This window comes from Taudactylus pleione, unplaced genomic scaffold (assembly GCF_031769625.1).
Source record: "Taudactylus pleione unplaced genomic scaffold, aTauple2 ptg000156l, whole genome shotgun sequence".
NCBI classification, from domain to species: domain Eukaryota; kingdom Metazoa; phylum Chordata; class Amphibia; order Anura; family Myobatrachidae; genus Taudactylus; species Taudactylus pleione.
In genome coordinates, this window is record NW_028284558.1 from 3,905,964 (window position 1) to 3,922,195 (window position 16,232).

At 45.3% G+C, this 16,232-nt stretch overlaps 1 protein-coding gene across 4 annotated transcripts in view; it reads right to left on the reverse strand.

Moving 5' to 3' along the window:
* Positions 1 to 15,628, reverse strand: part of LOC148521611 (dipeptidyl peptidase 4-like) — a 168,947-nt gene extending 153,319 nt beyond the window's left edge. For 2 of the 4 annotated variants that reach the window (XM_088474886.1, XM_088474883.1), the window contains exon 1: positions 15,222 to 15,332. In XM_088474886.1, coding sequence (XP_088331012.1) covers positions 15,222 to 15,315 — 94 coding nt within the window. In that variant the 5' untranslated portion in view covers positions 15,316 to 15,332. Of the gene's footprint in view, positions 1 to 554; positions 744 to 15,221; positions 15,333 to 15,605 lie in introns of those variants that run through there. The other 2 variants (XM_088474884.1, XM_088474885.1) reach the window with 2 other exon arrangements.
* Positions 15,629 to 16,232: the final 604 nt, after the last annotated feature.

Sequence of the window (16,232 nt, forward strand, 5' to 3'; positions counted from 1 at the left end):
GAAGACGGAGCTCATGTGTGAGCTCCAGCCGGCTCCCTCCGTACAGCAGCCAATGAGAGTCTGTGTGACTCTCATTGGCTGCTGTGACAAACACACAGCTGCCACTGGCGGCTGTGTGTCTGTGTCTGTGTAGGGCAGAGCGCTATCACTGCGCTCTGCCCTACACAATAGGAGCCCTGATGTCGGATTCTCTAGTGAGAATCCGACATCAGGCGGCCGCCGTTCGGCCCCGAACGGGGATCCGAGTCAGGCGGTGAACACCCGAACAGGGTTCGGGTGGACTCGGATCCCCAATGTTCGGAGCGGTTCGGATTCCACAGAATCCGAACCGCTCATCTCTAATTGGAACCCAGAAGACATACTAGGGGGTTGAGGTCTGGGTTAGACTTCCTGTTGGTGTACACTGGCCAGAACTTTGACCCGGGGAGCCTGTTCTGGGTCTTCCATTGAATGGATTTGGACGACATCACATAATAAAAATAACTTGAAGATTTAAACCTGGGCAATGCCGGCTACTTCAGATAGTGATAAATATACACCTCATCCGGGCTCACCTAAATAGATGTAGATGTAGATTTTCGTCATATTTTGCCTTTGGAAAGTCTATCTTCGTGGTCCAGCAATACTCAGCCAGCATACTGGTACTCCATTTGCCTTGGTACCTCTTTCCAATGTAGAATTCTCCTTATGGAAACGCTCGCCATGCTCACCACTGACAGCCCCAAGATTATCTGGGAAGAAGTCTAGGTGGAAATCCAAGAAGTGAAGTTTTAATGACAGGTTGCATCCCATAGTCCTGTATGAGTTCACTAGATCACTCACTATATCACAATAGTTTTCTGCTTTATGATTTCCAAGGAAACAAGAACAGATATTTTTGAATGACAACCAGGCTCCTTTTTCCAGTGGAGTTAACAGTTCCTGAAAAATGTAATCATTTGTTATTGATCTTATTTGTGGTCCTATAAAAACTCCTTCTTTCAGTTTTGCATCACTTTACTTTTGGAAATTTAAAATTCAAAATGCAGCAGAGTTTTTATAAATTGCTTTTACAAATTGTTTCATCAGTACTAGTTTAATATGCAGTGGAGGTAAATACACTTTTTCAGGATCCATAAAGGGGTATTTAACACATTTTTTCTGCCCAGGAATAAGAGACTCACGTTTATGCAATGTTTTTCTAATGTAGAGAGACTTCCTATCCCTGCTGTCCCATTCACACAAGAAACAACAGAATTTAGTGTACCCAAGTTGCAAACCAAGCAATGGCCTTCACATCACCACAGATATTCCAGTTATATTTTTCATACTGAATTTTTTCTAACAGCAAATTCATATTTTCCTACATCTCTTTCATATCAGCGGCATGCGCTACAGGTATTGATGGGAATTTATTGCCATAATGTAGAGTCACAGCCTTCACACGAACTTTTGATGAGTCTATGAACAATCGCCACTCATCTAGCCCGTGTTGATGTCCAAGAGCCTCTATGACAGAACAAAGATGTGTATGACAGGCCATAAAAAACACTAAAATCGGAAAAAAGAAAAGTAAGTGTCACAAACACACTTTGACTGATGGAAAAATTGTAATCACATATTTGAATTCAGACTTTAAAACTGCACAAGAGTCACTATGCAGTTTTCTTGTGAAAAAAATCAAATTGTCCAGTGTAATTGGCAGAAATTGAGCCAATAGTTAAAAAAATAAAAAAGAAAGTTTGGAATTGTACAGTGACCTCAGCAACTTTGCTGCCTTAGCCTTGGGATTACTGTATGTGGCCCTTCTATAGCAGCTCTGTTCAAATAAGAGTCCATAGTTGCCAACTGTCCATAATTCCCGTGTACAGGCTCAGGTTTTTAAATTTTGGTCCCTGGCAAAGTCCCTATTTTTCAATATTGATTACTGCACTCTTTCTGCACGTTGAATGTACTTCTTACAGCATTGTCTTATTCTGAATGGTTTATAAGTTAATATTTATTGAGACATGCACTACAACTGTTAGAAAAACAGCATTACAGTTAACATCAGCAATGGCGTAACTACCATAGGTGCAGGGGGTGCAGCTGCTATGAGGCCCGGCCCTCCCCCCGCACCTACGGTGCCAGACCTTGGTCCATGCCCCCTTCCCCCTGCCCTGCCCCTGTCAACCTGTCACTCACAGCAGGCATTCTGGTGCAGCGGCCGCAGTTCTGCACGGCTCGCCGCTCCCACAGCTGTCTGTTCCAACCCGTGCCTGCACATTGATGATGCGGCTGACCAAACACTCGGTGCTCAGAGGAACAACTTCTTTAAGCCACGCCCGTATGCCGAGGAGCCAGGGCACGGCAGGTGCCATTTCTGAGAGGGACTGGGAGGGAGAGATGCAATGCCAACGCCGGCCAGGCACAGGGGCAACCATGCAGGTGGCAGCAACACTCAGTAGGCAGCAGCAGGCAGAGAGCAGCAGAGCAGGCAGACAGCCAGTCTCTCTCATGGTAAGAGGGAAAGGAGAGCGGGCTTACACTCTGCAGCAACATAAACATCCCCTTTGAAAACAGTGTGTGGTTATTCTGTGGGGGGGGGCAATGTGGTATATTCTTTGGGGGGGCAATGTGTTATTTTCTGTGGGGGGGTAATGTGCTTTCTGTGGTATATATTCTGTGTGAGAGCAATGTGGTATATTTTGTGGGGAGCAATGTTATTTCCTCTGTGAGGGACCAATGTGTTTTTTTCTGGGGGGTGGAGTGGGGGGCTTATGGTGTGCCTTAGAACAGGAATCGGGAAAACAGCAGTTGGTTTTGCTGTTCCTAATCTTATAGTTATGTTAATGTCATTTAGTCATAAGGTAATCTTATCATTTCAGACCACACCCCTTATTGCAAGACCACACCCCTTACAGTGATGCCACGCCCCCGAAGACAAGTGCATTATTAACGTTTGGTACTCTTGTTGGGGAGGGGTGCGTATTTTGACTGGTCGCACTGGGAGCCTCAGCCCCTAGAGACGGCCCTGCCCGCACCCTCCTCACTCCACTCTCAACTTACCTGCTCTGTGCCCCCCCTTTCGGCTCTCCTCATTGACTGATACTGGAAGGAGGCGTAGCTGCCTCCTCCCAGGTTAAGTCAGTAAGGTGAGATGGAGCTGACTCGGAGAGGACGTGTGCCTGCACTGCGCAGCGCGACCATGGAGCTGGTAAGTCGAGGAGTGGGGAGTAAGGAGGGTGCAGGGGGGGATGTGAAGGGGGCCCCCCTAGGTCTAGTTATGCCTCTGCACATCAGTATATATATGACATAGGGCTTGATTCACTACGGATCTCTATTGCAATCGCAGCTGCTAATGTCTGCAACTGCTCACCCGGGATAGAGACGCCCACTACCGCTTTTGCACATCTGTAAGACCTCGCAATCCTGCGTATACATCGGTAACATTGAGTAACATCGCAGCCTCACGCAGAACCACAGCAGGTCTGACCTGACTCAGAAATTGCAACTGTTGTTGCACGCAGTGAGTACTCAAGCTGCGAATGCCGTCGCAGTGGCTAACTTATGCACACCCAGGAAATGGCGTTTAAAAAGGACAGGCACGTCTGCGTTTCTCCAACCACTCTCCAGTCACCACCCTCAAACGCTGACTTCCCTTCACTCACTGAGATGCATGCGCAGTACGCACTGTCGGCCATTCTGAGTACGCTGTTGCAACTGCGATCTGTAATGAATCAGGCTTATAATGGGGATTATGGTGGTCCAAGATCGTGGCAATATTGTGTGTGATGTCCTCAGATACTTTGACTTAGCAGCAAAATGTTTTAGAATTATATTTTAAAATCATGCCAATTATTTTATCAATGAAACAGGACACACAAATTAAATAATGACAGGTCCTAGTTTAAAGTATATAACAAGATTATGTCAAGCAGTATTGCCTGTCGAGACTGAAGATGAAAAAAAAATAATAAAAAATAAAGAGTCCATATTCAGCCCATGGGCCGCTCATTGGACTGCCTTGCCCAGTTTGCTTGAGCACATGTTGGGCATGGAGGAAAATGCTCTATTAATGTATTGTGCTCACAAAGCTTCATTGCTATCTTTATATAACAGAAAACTAAAAAAACAGTTGATTACTTCACAAATTTCCAAGCTGCACCCGTTGTTCAGCCTTGTTTGTGACAATTGACAGTGCCAATTATACATGTGGCTGCTGGCAGAGTATCAAGGATGGAGTGTCCTTATCAAGATGAAAATGTATAATGAATACTAAGCAACCATGGGACTTTTCATATTTTAAGCCAAACAGGAAAAGACTGACATTTATCACCCACTGAGGTCACTGTTGCTGTGTGCCCTCGCCCACATATCACCGAGCTCTATGGCCTTAAACATCAAGAAGTCTCAACTGTTCAAAACAAACAAATATATCTGGCAAAAGTTAAATATACCCTCATCTAAAGTACAAATTAAATAAGAACATAGATATTGATTTAGGAGCCACCGGTTGGAAGCCAGCCCTACACCCACAATTCTGTGAGCATTGTCCTGGGCCAATGTGCCTTTTCTGAGGTAAAAAAAAAACAGCCAAATACTGTATCACAACCCTAAACAAATATTTTAATATGAACTTTTAGCATGACACATGCATTCAAATTAATTTGTGGCACTCGAAGAAGAGGAATTTCACTCAGGCAGAGCTAGTAGCAGGTCATATACTGTGTTAGACGATGATAAGTGGAAATTATAGTTTCAATTGGAACACAAAAATAGGGCTATTACCTATATCTGACATATCCTGCAATCAAGGCCGCACCGGGTCTAAAAATAGGCCCATGCATTCAAAGCACACAGGCCCACCTGGCGTCAGTATCTGACTCATGGCATAGACCCCTCCCCTTACTATTCCTAACTCCTCCCACTTCTTAGTCTTACAAATATAATATTAGAACAACATACAAGTTATACATCATTCTCTGTATTAAAATTCACACAAAAGAGCTCATCCTGCAGGTGATTCATACATTTGCCATAGTCAGACATTTGGTATTTGGTTGGTTGTTAGGTAAAGTTGGCACCTCATTGGTGGAGGTCACACACAAAGAAATGAAAGGCATTTTCTCAATTGACCAAGCCGTAGTTTAGCAGTTGTAGAGGATTAGATAGAGTTCACTGTAGGAATGTTTTAGGGCAGGGGTGCTAAACACAGAGGAGGACACATCTGTGCACATCAAAGCAGAGCCATAACTACACGTTTTGATGCCCTATGGGTCCTGTGTACCCCCCCCCCCCCCAAGTGCACTGCACAGTACATTACTGGGATCTGAGCAAGTCCCATGAGACACCACAAAAGGTCAGAGAGGCATGTGCTAAGCTCTGATTGGTGAAGCCTCTCTGACCTATGGAGAATATCAGCACCAGCCGCATGGAAAGGAATCAGAGCCAGGCAGCAGTTCTTGCTGGGCATGTGTTTGCTGAATGCGAAGTAAAAAAATGAGCCCCCATAATGAACATAAACAGTGAGAAATTTACTATGTTGAATACACATACACATCTGTATGTAACATGTCTGACTTATTAGAGGATAAAGTATAGGGAAAATTATTTAGCACATTTGCTTTTCTTATCATATTTGCCAACTCACAGTTCATACTATTGACACCTCCTATAGTATTAGAACTTTTATTGTTGTTGGTTATTGGTCACTATAAAGTGAAGTCTGAATCTGTCTTCCTCCTCTGGGTGTAACCGTGTAACCAGCCCAGCATAGTGTGTGTGGTGGTGTATGATAATTCATTCCCATATGTGGCATGGATGCAATGAATACTACACCTATTCTTCTAAACTTAATGCATTATTACTTGTTGTATGAATTGCTGGATTGGAGGGATTTGGAGTCCCTATGTCTGTATGTAGGTGGAGTCTGACGTAGTCTCTATATGTGTGTTGTCATGTCTGTACATAGGGCAGCCAGATGGAGCAAAGTTTGCGGCGTTTGATATGCAGATTTGTTTTATCAGACTTGTATCTTTTTCTTGGTTTATATACATACAGAATATTTGCAGTGGTCTGTGTATATAATACAGGAATAGCGGGGTGCATACACTGGGCTCCATTCTATTAGGAGCGAGTAGGGCCCTGCGAGTAGGGTCCTTACGGCGAACTCGCATTTCGTGATGGTCTCTGTAGTCCTAGAAAGTGGTTCGGTGCACTGTAGTGATAAGCTCCTATCCCTACGCCGAACTGCAACTCCCAGCAGTATGCGGGTAACCGTCCTCCTCCTTTTCTGGTGCTGGTTGAATAAATTGTCTGTACAGGGACACGCTGTTGGCCACATGTGTTCCCAGAGTTGCGCGGTAGCTCTGTGTTAATGTTGTGTTTGTGAGTGAGGAGGCAGGAAGGGTGCAGTGAGGTCTGCATACAGAGGCCAAAAAAGCAAAAACCCCTCAGGCTTACTGATCTCTGTCATCAGGTAGGTGGCGTGGCCGGTTACACTAACGGCCCCTGAGGGGGCAGCATTCAGCAACTTAGGGGCGCCAAAATGAAATGATATCTTGGCCACCCCACTCCAAAAACGTTGTGGCACCCCTAACTGTGTACATAAAGAGCATTGGTGTTCCCAATCAATATTAAATCAGGGAGAGCATGCACCAAAAGCCCACGCCAAAACAAACAGGTGTGGTCTTGCTGGGAATTCAAATGATGCCACACAGTAATGCCCCTCAGTCACATTACACTGCACAGTAGTGCCCCTTATTTACGTTACGTCACAAAGTAGTGTCCCTTATTTACGTTATGTCACACTGTAGTGTCCCTAATTTATATTATGCCACACAGTAGTGCCCCTTATTTATTTTATGCCACACAGTAGTGCCTCTTATTCACATTACCACACACAGTAGAGCCTATTCATACTATGCCACACAGAGCACATTCACATTATGCCACACAGTAGTACTCCTTATAGACATTATGCCACAGAGTAGTAGTGCCCCTTATATATTATACCACAGTAACACCCCTTATTCCATTATGCCACAGTAATGTCCTTTACAAATTATGCCACACAGAAGTAGTGCCTTTATAACACATTATTCCACACAATAGTACCTCTTATAATATTATGCCACACAATAGTGCCCTTTATAACAATATGCCACACAGTAATGTCCCTAAGTCACACTACACCATACAGTAGTGTCCCTTATTAATTTTACATCACACAGTAGGGCCCTTTTATTCACATGCCACACAGTAGTGCCCCTTATTCACATTACACCACACAGTAGAGCACATTCATATTATACCACACAGTAGTACTCTTTATACACATTATGCCATACAGTAGTAGTGCCCCTTAAACATTATGATACACACAGTAATGTCCTTATAACACATTATGCCACAGAGTAATGCCCCCTACACATTATGCCACACAGTAATGCCCCTTACAATATTATGCCCATCCCCAGCATCTTACTCCCCCTGTGCCCCTACAGCAGCCTCTCATCTCCTCCAGTGTGCCATCAGTAGGTGTGGATTTGGTGCCTGGCCACCAGTGACTGGAGGCCAGGCACAGGGTGTGCAGATTGGGAGGGCAGGCAGGTCTTCAGCTCCTGCATGTGGGCCCTCTAGTTGGCCATGTTCCTTGACTGGGACTGCTTTCTTTTCTTGGAGACTGCTTCCGGTCCGGGTGCTGATGCCTGCAAAACTGGTCTCATGACCATGTCTGCCATTGCCTGAGTCTGATGCCGCCCATGCTGGGAGAGCTGTAAGATCCAATGACTGGTCTGTGTCCTTGACTCCAGTGTTTCAACCAGTAAGTGGCTGTGCAAAGTGACATCATGATGTCACGATGCAGCCACCTCATACTCAAACTCTGCCTACTGCACTGGGCACCGGGAGGCATATCTGCTCAGCTGGGCTTCTCAATGGCCATACTGGCCCATCCCTTTTGGTATTTGCCAGAACTGCCAGATGGCAGGTCCAGCCATGCCTGCAATTGTCAGGGCTGGAGCGGGTACTAATTACCTGGGCCTGGGCTTGTTGGATGGGCCCGGCACTGCCCCCCCTCTTACCTCACAGCAGTCCATCACACGCTGCTGTGGGATAAGAATGGACATCTGAAGCCGATGGTTAGCAACAGTCAATGTTTCTGATTCGATAGAAGTACTTTTTCCATTGAATACTGGAAATTCGATGGTTGCCAGCCATCGGATGCAGCTTTCCAATGCCCATCTGATGGCTGGATGTGGAGGGGGAGCACACAACCCTACTCTGCATAGCAGAGTAGTGGGTATGCAGCAGGAGAATAAATGCTGTGCGTATGTGCACAGCATCTATTCTCTGTATAGGGGGAGCCCAGTATCTCAGACAGTGCTGAGCATGCCCCCACATGATGTGGACAGCGGTTGCCAGAGGCTCCGTCCCCTTTCTCACATGCCCCGCCTTCCTTTTCGTCCAGTACTATAACCACTGCGACGGTTATAGCATCAAATTGTTGCGATGCGATGGCTAGTTGCCATTGCATGCCCATCCTTACTGTGGGGGGGGGGGAGCGATCACACTGATCGCGCCCCCCCGGGATTGTCCTGGGATGAGGGGCTCATAGCGCCCAATTATTTTTTTTTATCCTAGGCCACTCCCCCTTCCCCAGGCCCAGGACTGCTCTCAACACCCCTGGTTCCTGTATAGTTTACAACTTATTTCCCAACCAGAAGTATGCAAAGTCTAACACCATTTAGCAGCCAGGATGTCTAAGGATTGTGGAAGAAAACTGGAGCAACCGCAGGAACTGCATGTGAATACAGAGAGAAAATAAAAATGTTAATGTAGAAATGTCTGACAACATTTCTGATTGAATGGAAAATGGTAACAAATCAGCAGGGCTTTAATAAGGAATATGTACTGTCACAGCCCTAGTGGCAGCTGTGTCTGACTTCTGTGGTGCCTGGAAGATCTACCTGCTACCTGAAGGGGTACAGTACATACAACAAGCTTTCTGCTCCTGGCTCCCCTCTTATGTGATGTCAAGATATCACATGTGCTTGGTAAGGGGGCAGCCAGGGCCAGCCCATGGCACAGAGGTGTCCTGCTATGGCACTACAAATCAGACCACAGCTTTGATCTCCCTACCTTTGCCCATACCTATTTTAGACATTGCAAATCAAGACAGTCCTGTAAAAATCAGTTCTAAGTTGTCTCCTCTACTGCAGATTGTCAAATAGAGAGCCCATGAACCTTCTGCCAGTGTTGTCTTATGGTATACATGTGGGGGGTCAGATGACACGTGATCAGTTTGATAGCATATGGTCACAAAAATTGGTTATGAAGTGCTATTTCTGAGATCAACGGCTACACTCTGCATACAATAGCCAATCAATTTCACATCACTCCAAGGCCTTTGTACAAGTAACCACAGCTAGTTTTATTTGTGTAGCAAAAATAAATCCTAGCCTGTCCAGCTCTAACTTAGTAGCATTTTCCCTCTCTCAAAGATGGAGGATCTAGTGTTCAATTCACACAAAACAGCATGATCTTTCTTTTTCTTCTTATTATGACTGTGTTTTCCTTTTTGCTCTTATTAGTATATTATCATCTTGTTTTTCTGATACCATGCAATTTGTATTGTGATTTGATTTCGCTGATTATGTACCAGCCATGATATGTTCAATGTTTTTTTCTTGCATTGACTTTCAATAAACATCAATTGCAAAAACAAAACCCAGCATTTAAATACAAAAAGCCTTAGCAGTGTCTCTCAATAGACTTGTTAGTCTGTTCCCCATGTAGTGAGAGACTGCCCAGAGAAACTGACAGACCTTTTATCAGCCTCTCACAGGTGGTCTGGCAATCAAGGCTGCTCATTACCTGGATAATTACTACACAGAAGTTAAGAACCTGAGACATATATACCTCCCATCAACAACTTCCCCAGTGCTTATGTCACATATGCCCCGTACCCCTCTAGTTTCAACCTGTGGGGCGGAACACCGGTAGTCCCTAAATAAAAGGGACAAAGCATCTGCATTGGCCAGTTGCTTCCTGGCCTACAGTACGTTCCACTCAGAATATTACATTTTGCAATGCCAAGATGCATCTGGTTATTTTCTCATTGATCTCTTTATTCCAAACCAGGGGTGCCCAACCAATGGTCCGTAAGGCACACTAACAGTCCAGGTTTTAAGGCTAGCCATACTTGAGCACAAGTGTCTTAATTAGTACCTCAGTTATTTTGATTTAACCATCTGTGCTTAAGCATGGATAACACTAAAACCTGGACTGTTAGTGTACCTTAAGGACTGTGGTTGGTAAACATTGTTCTAAACCATCAGTCTGAGGGTGATACACAGAGGTCCTTAGCTGAGTAATCTTAAACAGGTGGCACAACTCTTTCATAGTTCCTGAAATAAATGGGGTACCCTGATCAGTTAGGATTTCCTTAAGAATTCCCACTTTGCTAAAGAAATGTACTAGTTCCCTAGCAATTGTCTTAGTTGAAATATTGCGGAATGGTATAGTTTCTAGGTATCTTGTAGAATAACCCATTAGCACTAAAATATACTGATGACTCCGGGCAGACTGTATTAAAGGTCCAAACAAATCCATAGCTACCCTCTCAAATGGGCAATGAGTCAAAAAGACTTTTATAATATGGTCTGGGAGCATGGTGCTGACACTCAGGGCAGGATGCACAATATTCAGATACATCTTTATGAACCCCATGCCAGATAAAAAATGCTGCAAATTTTTTTTATCCCTAGATGTCCTGCGGTTATGTGACCAAGAGGCAGGTCTAACAACGTTCTTCTATATGCCTTAGGAACTACTACTGTTCCACACTATACAGTATCTTCTTTTTTCTTAGACACTTGGCACTATGAATCTTGATGTACTGCCATGTGAGGGTATGACAACCTACTATCAGGCTCTACTGGGTTTTCATCAACCACTTTTACATTCTCTCTTGCCCTTACCAGAGTAGAATCTTATAACTGTTCTGAGGCAAATATCTCTATTCTTACTTCAAGATCAGGAATACAGTCAACTGGTATAACAACATTTCCTACTTAAGTAAGAGACCATAGCACGGTCTCTCAGCAGGTCTACTAGCCTGCTCCACAGGTAGCAAGATACAGCCCACAGAAACTGACACTCCTTATATCAGCCTCTCACAAGTGGGCTGGCAATCAAGGCTGCTCATTACCTGGATAAATGCCACACATAAGTTAAGAATCTGGGACATATATAGCTCCCTCAACAACTTCTCCAGTGCTTGCCCCAGGGTTTTTTAACTGATGGTAAGGTCTGTGGTATGCCCAGCAAGGCTAGGTGGTACTATGCAGCCAGTGGTATTTCAAGTCTGACTGTGTGGCCTTCTGGGGATCCAAACACATGTAGGCACCTCTCATTTGCCAATTCTGAATCCCAGGCCAGTGTTCTAAGAGGCAAGATGGCATACAGCATGGCAACTTGCAGTAGTTGGCCACCAAGCATCAGATAATCCACACAACAGCAGGTCAGTAAGATGACATGTCACTTCACAACTCACGTGGGGTTGTGGATGATGACAAGCTCTGCAGGTTCATGCTAAACTTCAGATTGTGGGCTTTGTAGTTGACCTCAGAGCAACACTGTGCCAGTAAAGTCACATGAGAGCAGTCAGGTAGGAAACTCACTTGGGGAGGTAATTATCTCTGTAACTGTCACATACATTGCATGCAAAAATGGGATTTATTACTGTTGGGGAATTAAAGGGGCATGTGGAAGAATCTAGCATACAAGGGGCATGTGTCTGACATAAAAGAGGCATGTGGAAGAATCTGGTGGCATAACAGTGGCACATGGAGGATTCTGCCATTAAAGGGGCATGTGTATGGCATAATTCGGGTATGTGAAGCAGCATAAATGCATAAATAGGGCATGTGGCGGAATCTGGAATAAAAGGGACATGTGGAAGAATTTGGCATAAAATGGGCATAGGTCTGGCAGAACATGGGCATGTGGAGCATTCTGAATAAACCTGACATACAAATGCTAGTTTACAGTCTCCAGGTCCAACACCCACATTAAGTTTGCTATCACTGCTTTCATTTTGCCAAAGTGCCACGTTATTCATATATGAATGTCACAAATGTTTACATCTTCATAAATGCATATCTTCTCCAAAGTGGTACTTATCACATAATCATATAGGGGCTTATTCTGAGGCAGATGTAATGCATATATTCACATAACTGGTCAATGTTTTATCATCAGATATGTCTAAATAGCTAAACAAAATAGTATTGCACAGTGCATGCATCCCACGGTGTGTGCACACAGGCTCAGAAGTGTACTGGGCATTCCCTGGCAGAGACTGGGAGGTAGCTATTCAGATGCATGGAGATGTACCTTCTTATCAGTGTGATGGGAGTGTCGCAAGCATGGCGCATAACTGGTTGCAAACTCAGGGCCTTATTTATTAATGAGTTTTATTATTCACAATGATGATAAAACTCCTTGAGTATGATAAATGGTGCTCCAGCCAATCAGCTCCCAACTGTCATCTGTTTGAAAAATGACAGTTGGAAGCTGATTGGCTGGAGCACCATTTATCATACACAAGTTTTACCATGCATTGTGAATGATAGAGCCTTATTAATCAATAAGTTTTAAGAGCCTCATTTATTAACGAGTTTTATTCAGGCTTGCCGACTTTCTGGCTGCCCCTTCCGGGAGGGAGCAGCCAGATTGGCATTACAGGGGGCGTAGCCATCACGAGGAGGTGGGGCTGGCCAGGTGATGCTCGTTTGTGGGGAGAGCGGGGGCGGGGCCACGCGATCACGTCATTTTAGCCCCGCCCCCGCTACACAATGCCAATATTACAGGCATTGTGAAGCAGGGGGCGGAGCCAAAATGGCGCAATTTGGAGTGAATCGCGCCACGGCCCCCCTCGCTGTGGAAGTTTCTAAAGTAAGTGCGGGGGGTTTAAGAGGGGTGGGCAGCAGCCGGGAGGTTTGCCTGCCTTCCTGGGAGGTCGGGAGCGGCACCCGATTTTCGGGAAGCTCCCGACCAAATCGGGAGGGTAGGCAAGTATGGTTTTATCTCCAAAACGAGTGATAAATTTCACTGTGTATGATAAATGGTGCTCCAGCCAATCAGCTCCCAGCTGTCAACTGTTAGAAAAATAGCAGTTAGGAGCTGATTGGCTGGAGCACCATTTATCATACACAGTGAAATGTATCACTCGTTTTGGTGATAAAACTCGTTAATAAAATGGGGGCCTTAGACACTTATGGGTCTATTTACTAAGCTGTGTTAGGAGATAAAGTGAACGTGATAAGGTACCAGCCAATCAGCTCCTAACTGCCATGTCACAGGCTGTGTTTGAAAAATGTCAGTTAGTAGCTGATTGGCTGGTACCTTATCACCGTTCAATTTATCTCCTAACACAGTTTAGTAAGTAGACCCCTTAATCACATACATTGGAGGCCCCATTCTGACGGAGATTCTGCACCAAGCATGGGGCAGGTGCAAGTTTCCATGGTTACGCCTAAAGACGTACCAAGCGGGGTTGTTGTATCTAAAGACACACAAAGTGACGTCCCAGTCCTTGCACAATCAGACGCACACTTCTATACCAGGGGAAGGGCTTTTAGTACCAGCATTAGTATAAATCCGCAGGCGCGACTATGGCAAGAAATCAGCCCCATAGAGGTTATTTGGTACTCCCCAAAAAAGGTTGAAACCAGGTACAACATGCGGGCCGCGGGTAGTCTGTGTCTCTGTGACACAGCTGCACCGCGCGTGTAGCACTGACCGGAGTTCGGTCAGCACTACACAGTGACTGACAAACACACAGCCACCAGCGCCAGCAGCTGTGTGTATGTTTTAATTAGTAACCAATGAGAGTCTGTCAGACTCTCATTGACTGCTGCTGAGCCCATTGCAGGAGCCGCTCCATCTTCCGGCTCCTGCAGTGGGTGATGGGAGAGACGTCATGACATCTCTCCCATAATGCAGAGTGGGTCAGCCTGGGAGGACGGATGGACGGAGGAGCGGAGGGAGCGGGGATTCAGGTAAGTGTTTTTTTTATTACGTGTGTCTACCACTCTACAAGGGGAAGACCACTACTGGGGGCACTACAAGGGGAAGATCACTACTGGGGGCAATACAAGGGGGGGAGGGACTACTTCTGGGGGCACTACTGGCGGCACTGCAAGGGGGGGACCACTACTGGGGACTACTACTGGGGGCACTTCAAGGAAGGGGGACTACTACTGGGGGGACTACTACTAGGGGCACTACAAGGGGAGGGGACTACTACTAGGGTCACTGCATAGGGGGGAGGGGACTACTACTAGGGGCACTGCATAGGGGGGGAGGGGACTACTACTAGGGGCACTGCATAGGGGGGAGGGGACTACCACTGGGGGCACTGCATTGAGGGACCACTGCTGGGGGCTCTATATAAAGGGCAATACTGGGGGTACTGCATAGCGGGGAGACTACAACTGGGGCCACTATTTAAGGGGCACTGCATAAGGGTTACCACTACAGGGGGCACTGCATGGGGGGTGGACTGCTACTGGGGGCACTATATAAGGGGCTTACTACTGGGGGCACAAGGGGCACTGCACAGAGGGGACCACTACTGGGGGCACTGTAAAAGGGGCACTGCATAGGGGGGATCACTACTGGGGGCACTACTGGAGGCCTGCAGAAGGGGGTCCTCTTCTGGGGCACTGCATATGGGCACCACTACAGGGGACTGCCCCTAATCTTTATTTTTACTTTACATTAATCCCATATGGACTCGCCTCCTCCCTGGAACACTTGAGAGGGGGGGGCGCCGTAGCACACACGTGCCACGGGCACTCTGGCTACACCCTACTCCTCTGCCAGGGCCGTCTGCATGCATTTGCCCCTGAGGCTAAAAGTTGCCAGCCAGCCCCTGCTTTTGATGTTGAATTAATAATTTCTCTACCCCGTCTGCTTTTCCTTAGCTCTTCAGTCAGCCCCATTACCTCATTCTGAGATTCCCTTCGTTATACTAATAATATGAAAAGCTGTGGTTTTCTAGCATTATCTTCTGTACAGCATATTGTAAACACAGTTTAAAGTAAACAGCAAAGACAGCTAATCTATGTACAGAATGGAATACAGATTAAACATTTTGGAAAAGGTTTTACTTTGACACACAGTCCTACCAAGAAAATAACCTCCTCTCCATGTTTACACTTCTAGATTTGCAAAAGAGGCCACTTACTTACCACCCATTCTGAAAGGATCTTTTATCAATGGGATATATGACATAACTGGAAATAGAAACGATGGTAAAACAAGACTCCAGTACATTAAACACATCCCAATGAGAACATGCCGAAAAGAAAGTATCAAAGCATAAATGCACTGCTTTCCAAATCAGGAGACACCTGTCACAGGGCAGCTGAACTCCCCTAACCTGTTCTGCTGCATTAGATTAGGAAACTGCGGAAATAATAAATGATGTAGAAATATGATATTTATTTTGACTAAGAGGCTGGTTTGCTAAGTGCATTGTTCATAGTTTATTTATATAGCACAAGTAAAATAATATTAGCATTGCAATCAGTGACATGGCCTAGTAATGCTACAGGTATAATTGGTAGGCTTACCATATTATCCCTTTAAACCGGAATACTTTTGAATTACACCAGTTTTGTGGTCGATTACAACCAGGTGAAATGCAGGCTTGAATTCAGGCAGCCACAGAACCTGTGTAATTCATGAGTATGGTAAACCTAATAATTGGCCTCATTAAGGGGTATATTTACTAAAGTGCGGGTTTTTAGAAGTGGAGATGTTTCCCATAGCAACCATATTCTAGCTATTATCTTCTAGAAGGTGATAGATAAATGTTAAGTAGAATCTGATTGGTTGCTATGGGCAACATCTCCACTTCTAAAAACCAACACTTTAGTAACTATGGGGTCTATTTACTAAGCTTTGTTAGGAGGTAAAGTGAACGGAGGTAAGGTACCAGCCAATCAGCTCCTAACTGCCATGTTGCAGGCTGTGTTTGAAAAATGACAGTTAGGAGCTGATTTGCTGGTACCTTACCTCCGTTCACTTTACCTCCTAACAAAGCTTAGTAAATAGACCCCTATACCCCTAAGAGTTGCATGTACTTGTATTCATGCGGCCCGAACATAGGGCCTGATTCAGAAATGGACGGTATTGAACAGCCGCACAGAAGCAGCTATGTAATACCGTCCAACCTAATGTAAATGCTGCAGGTGCTG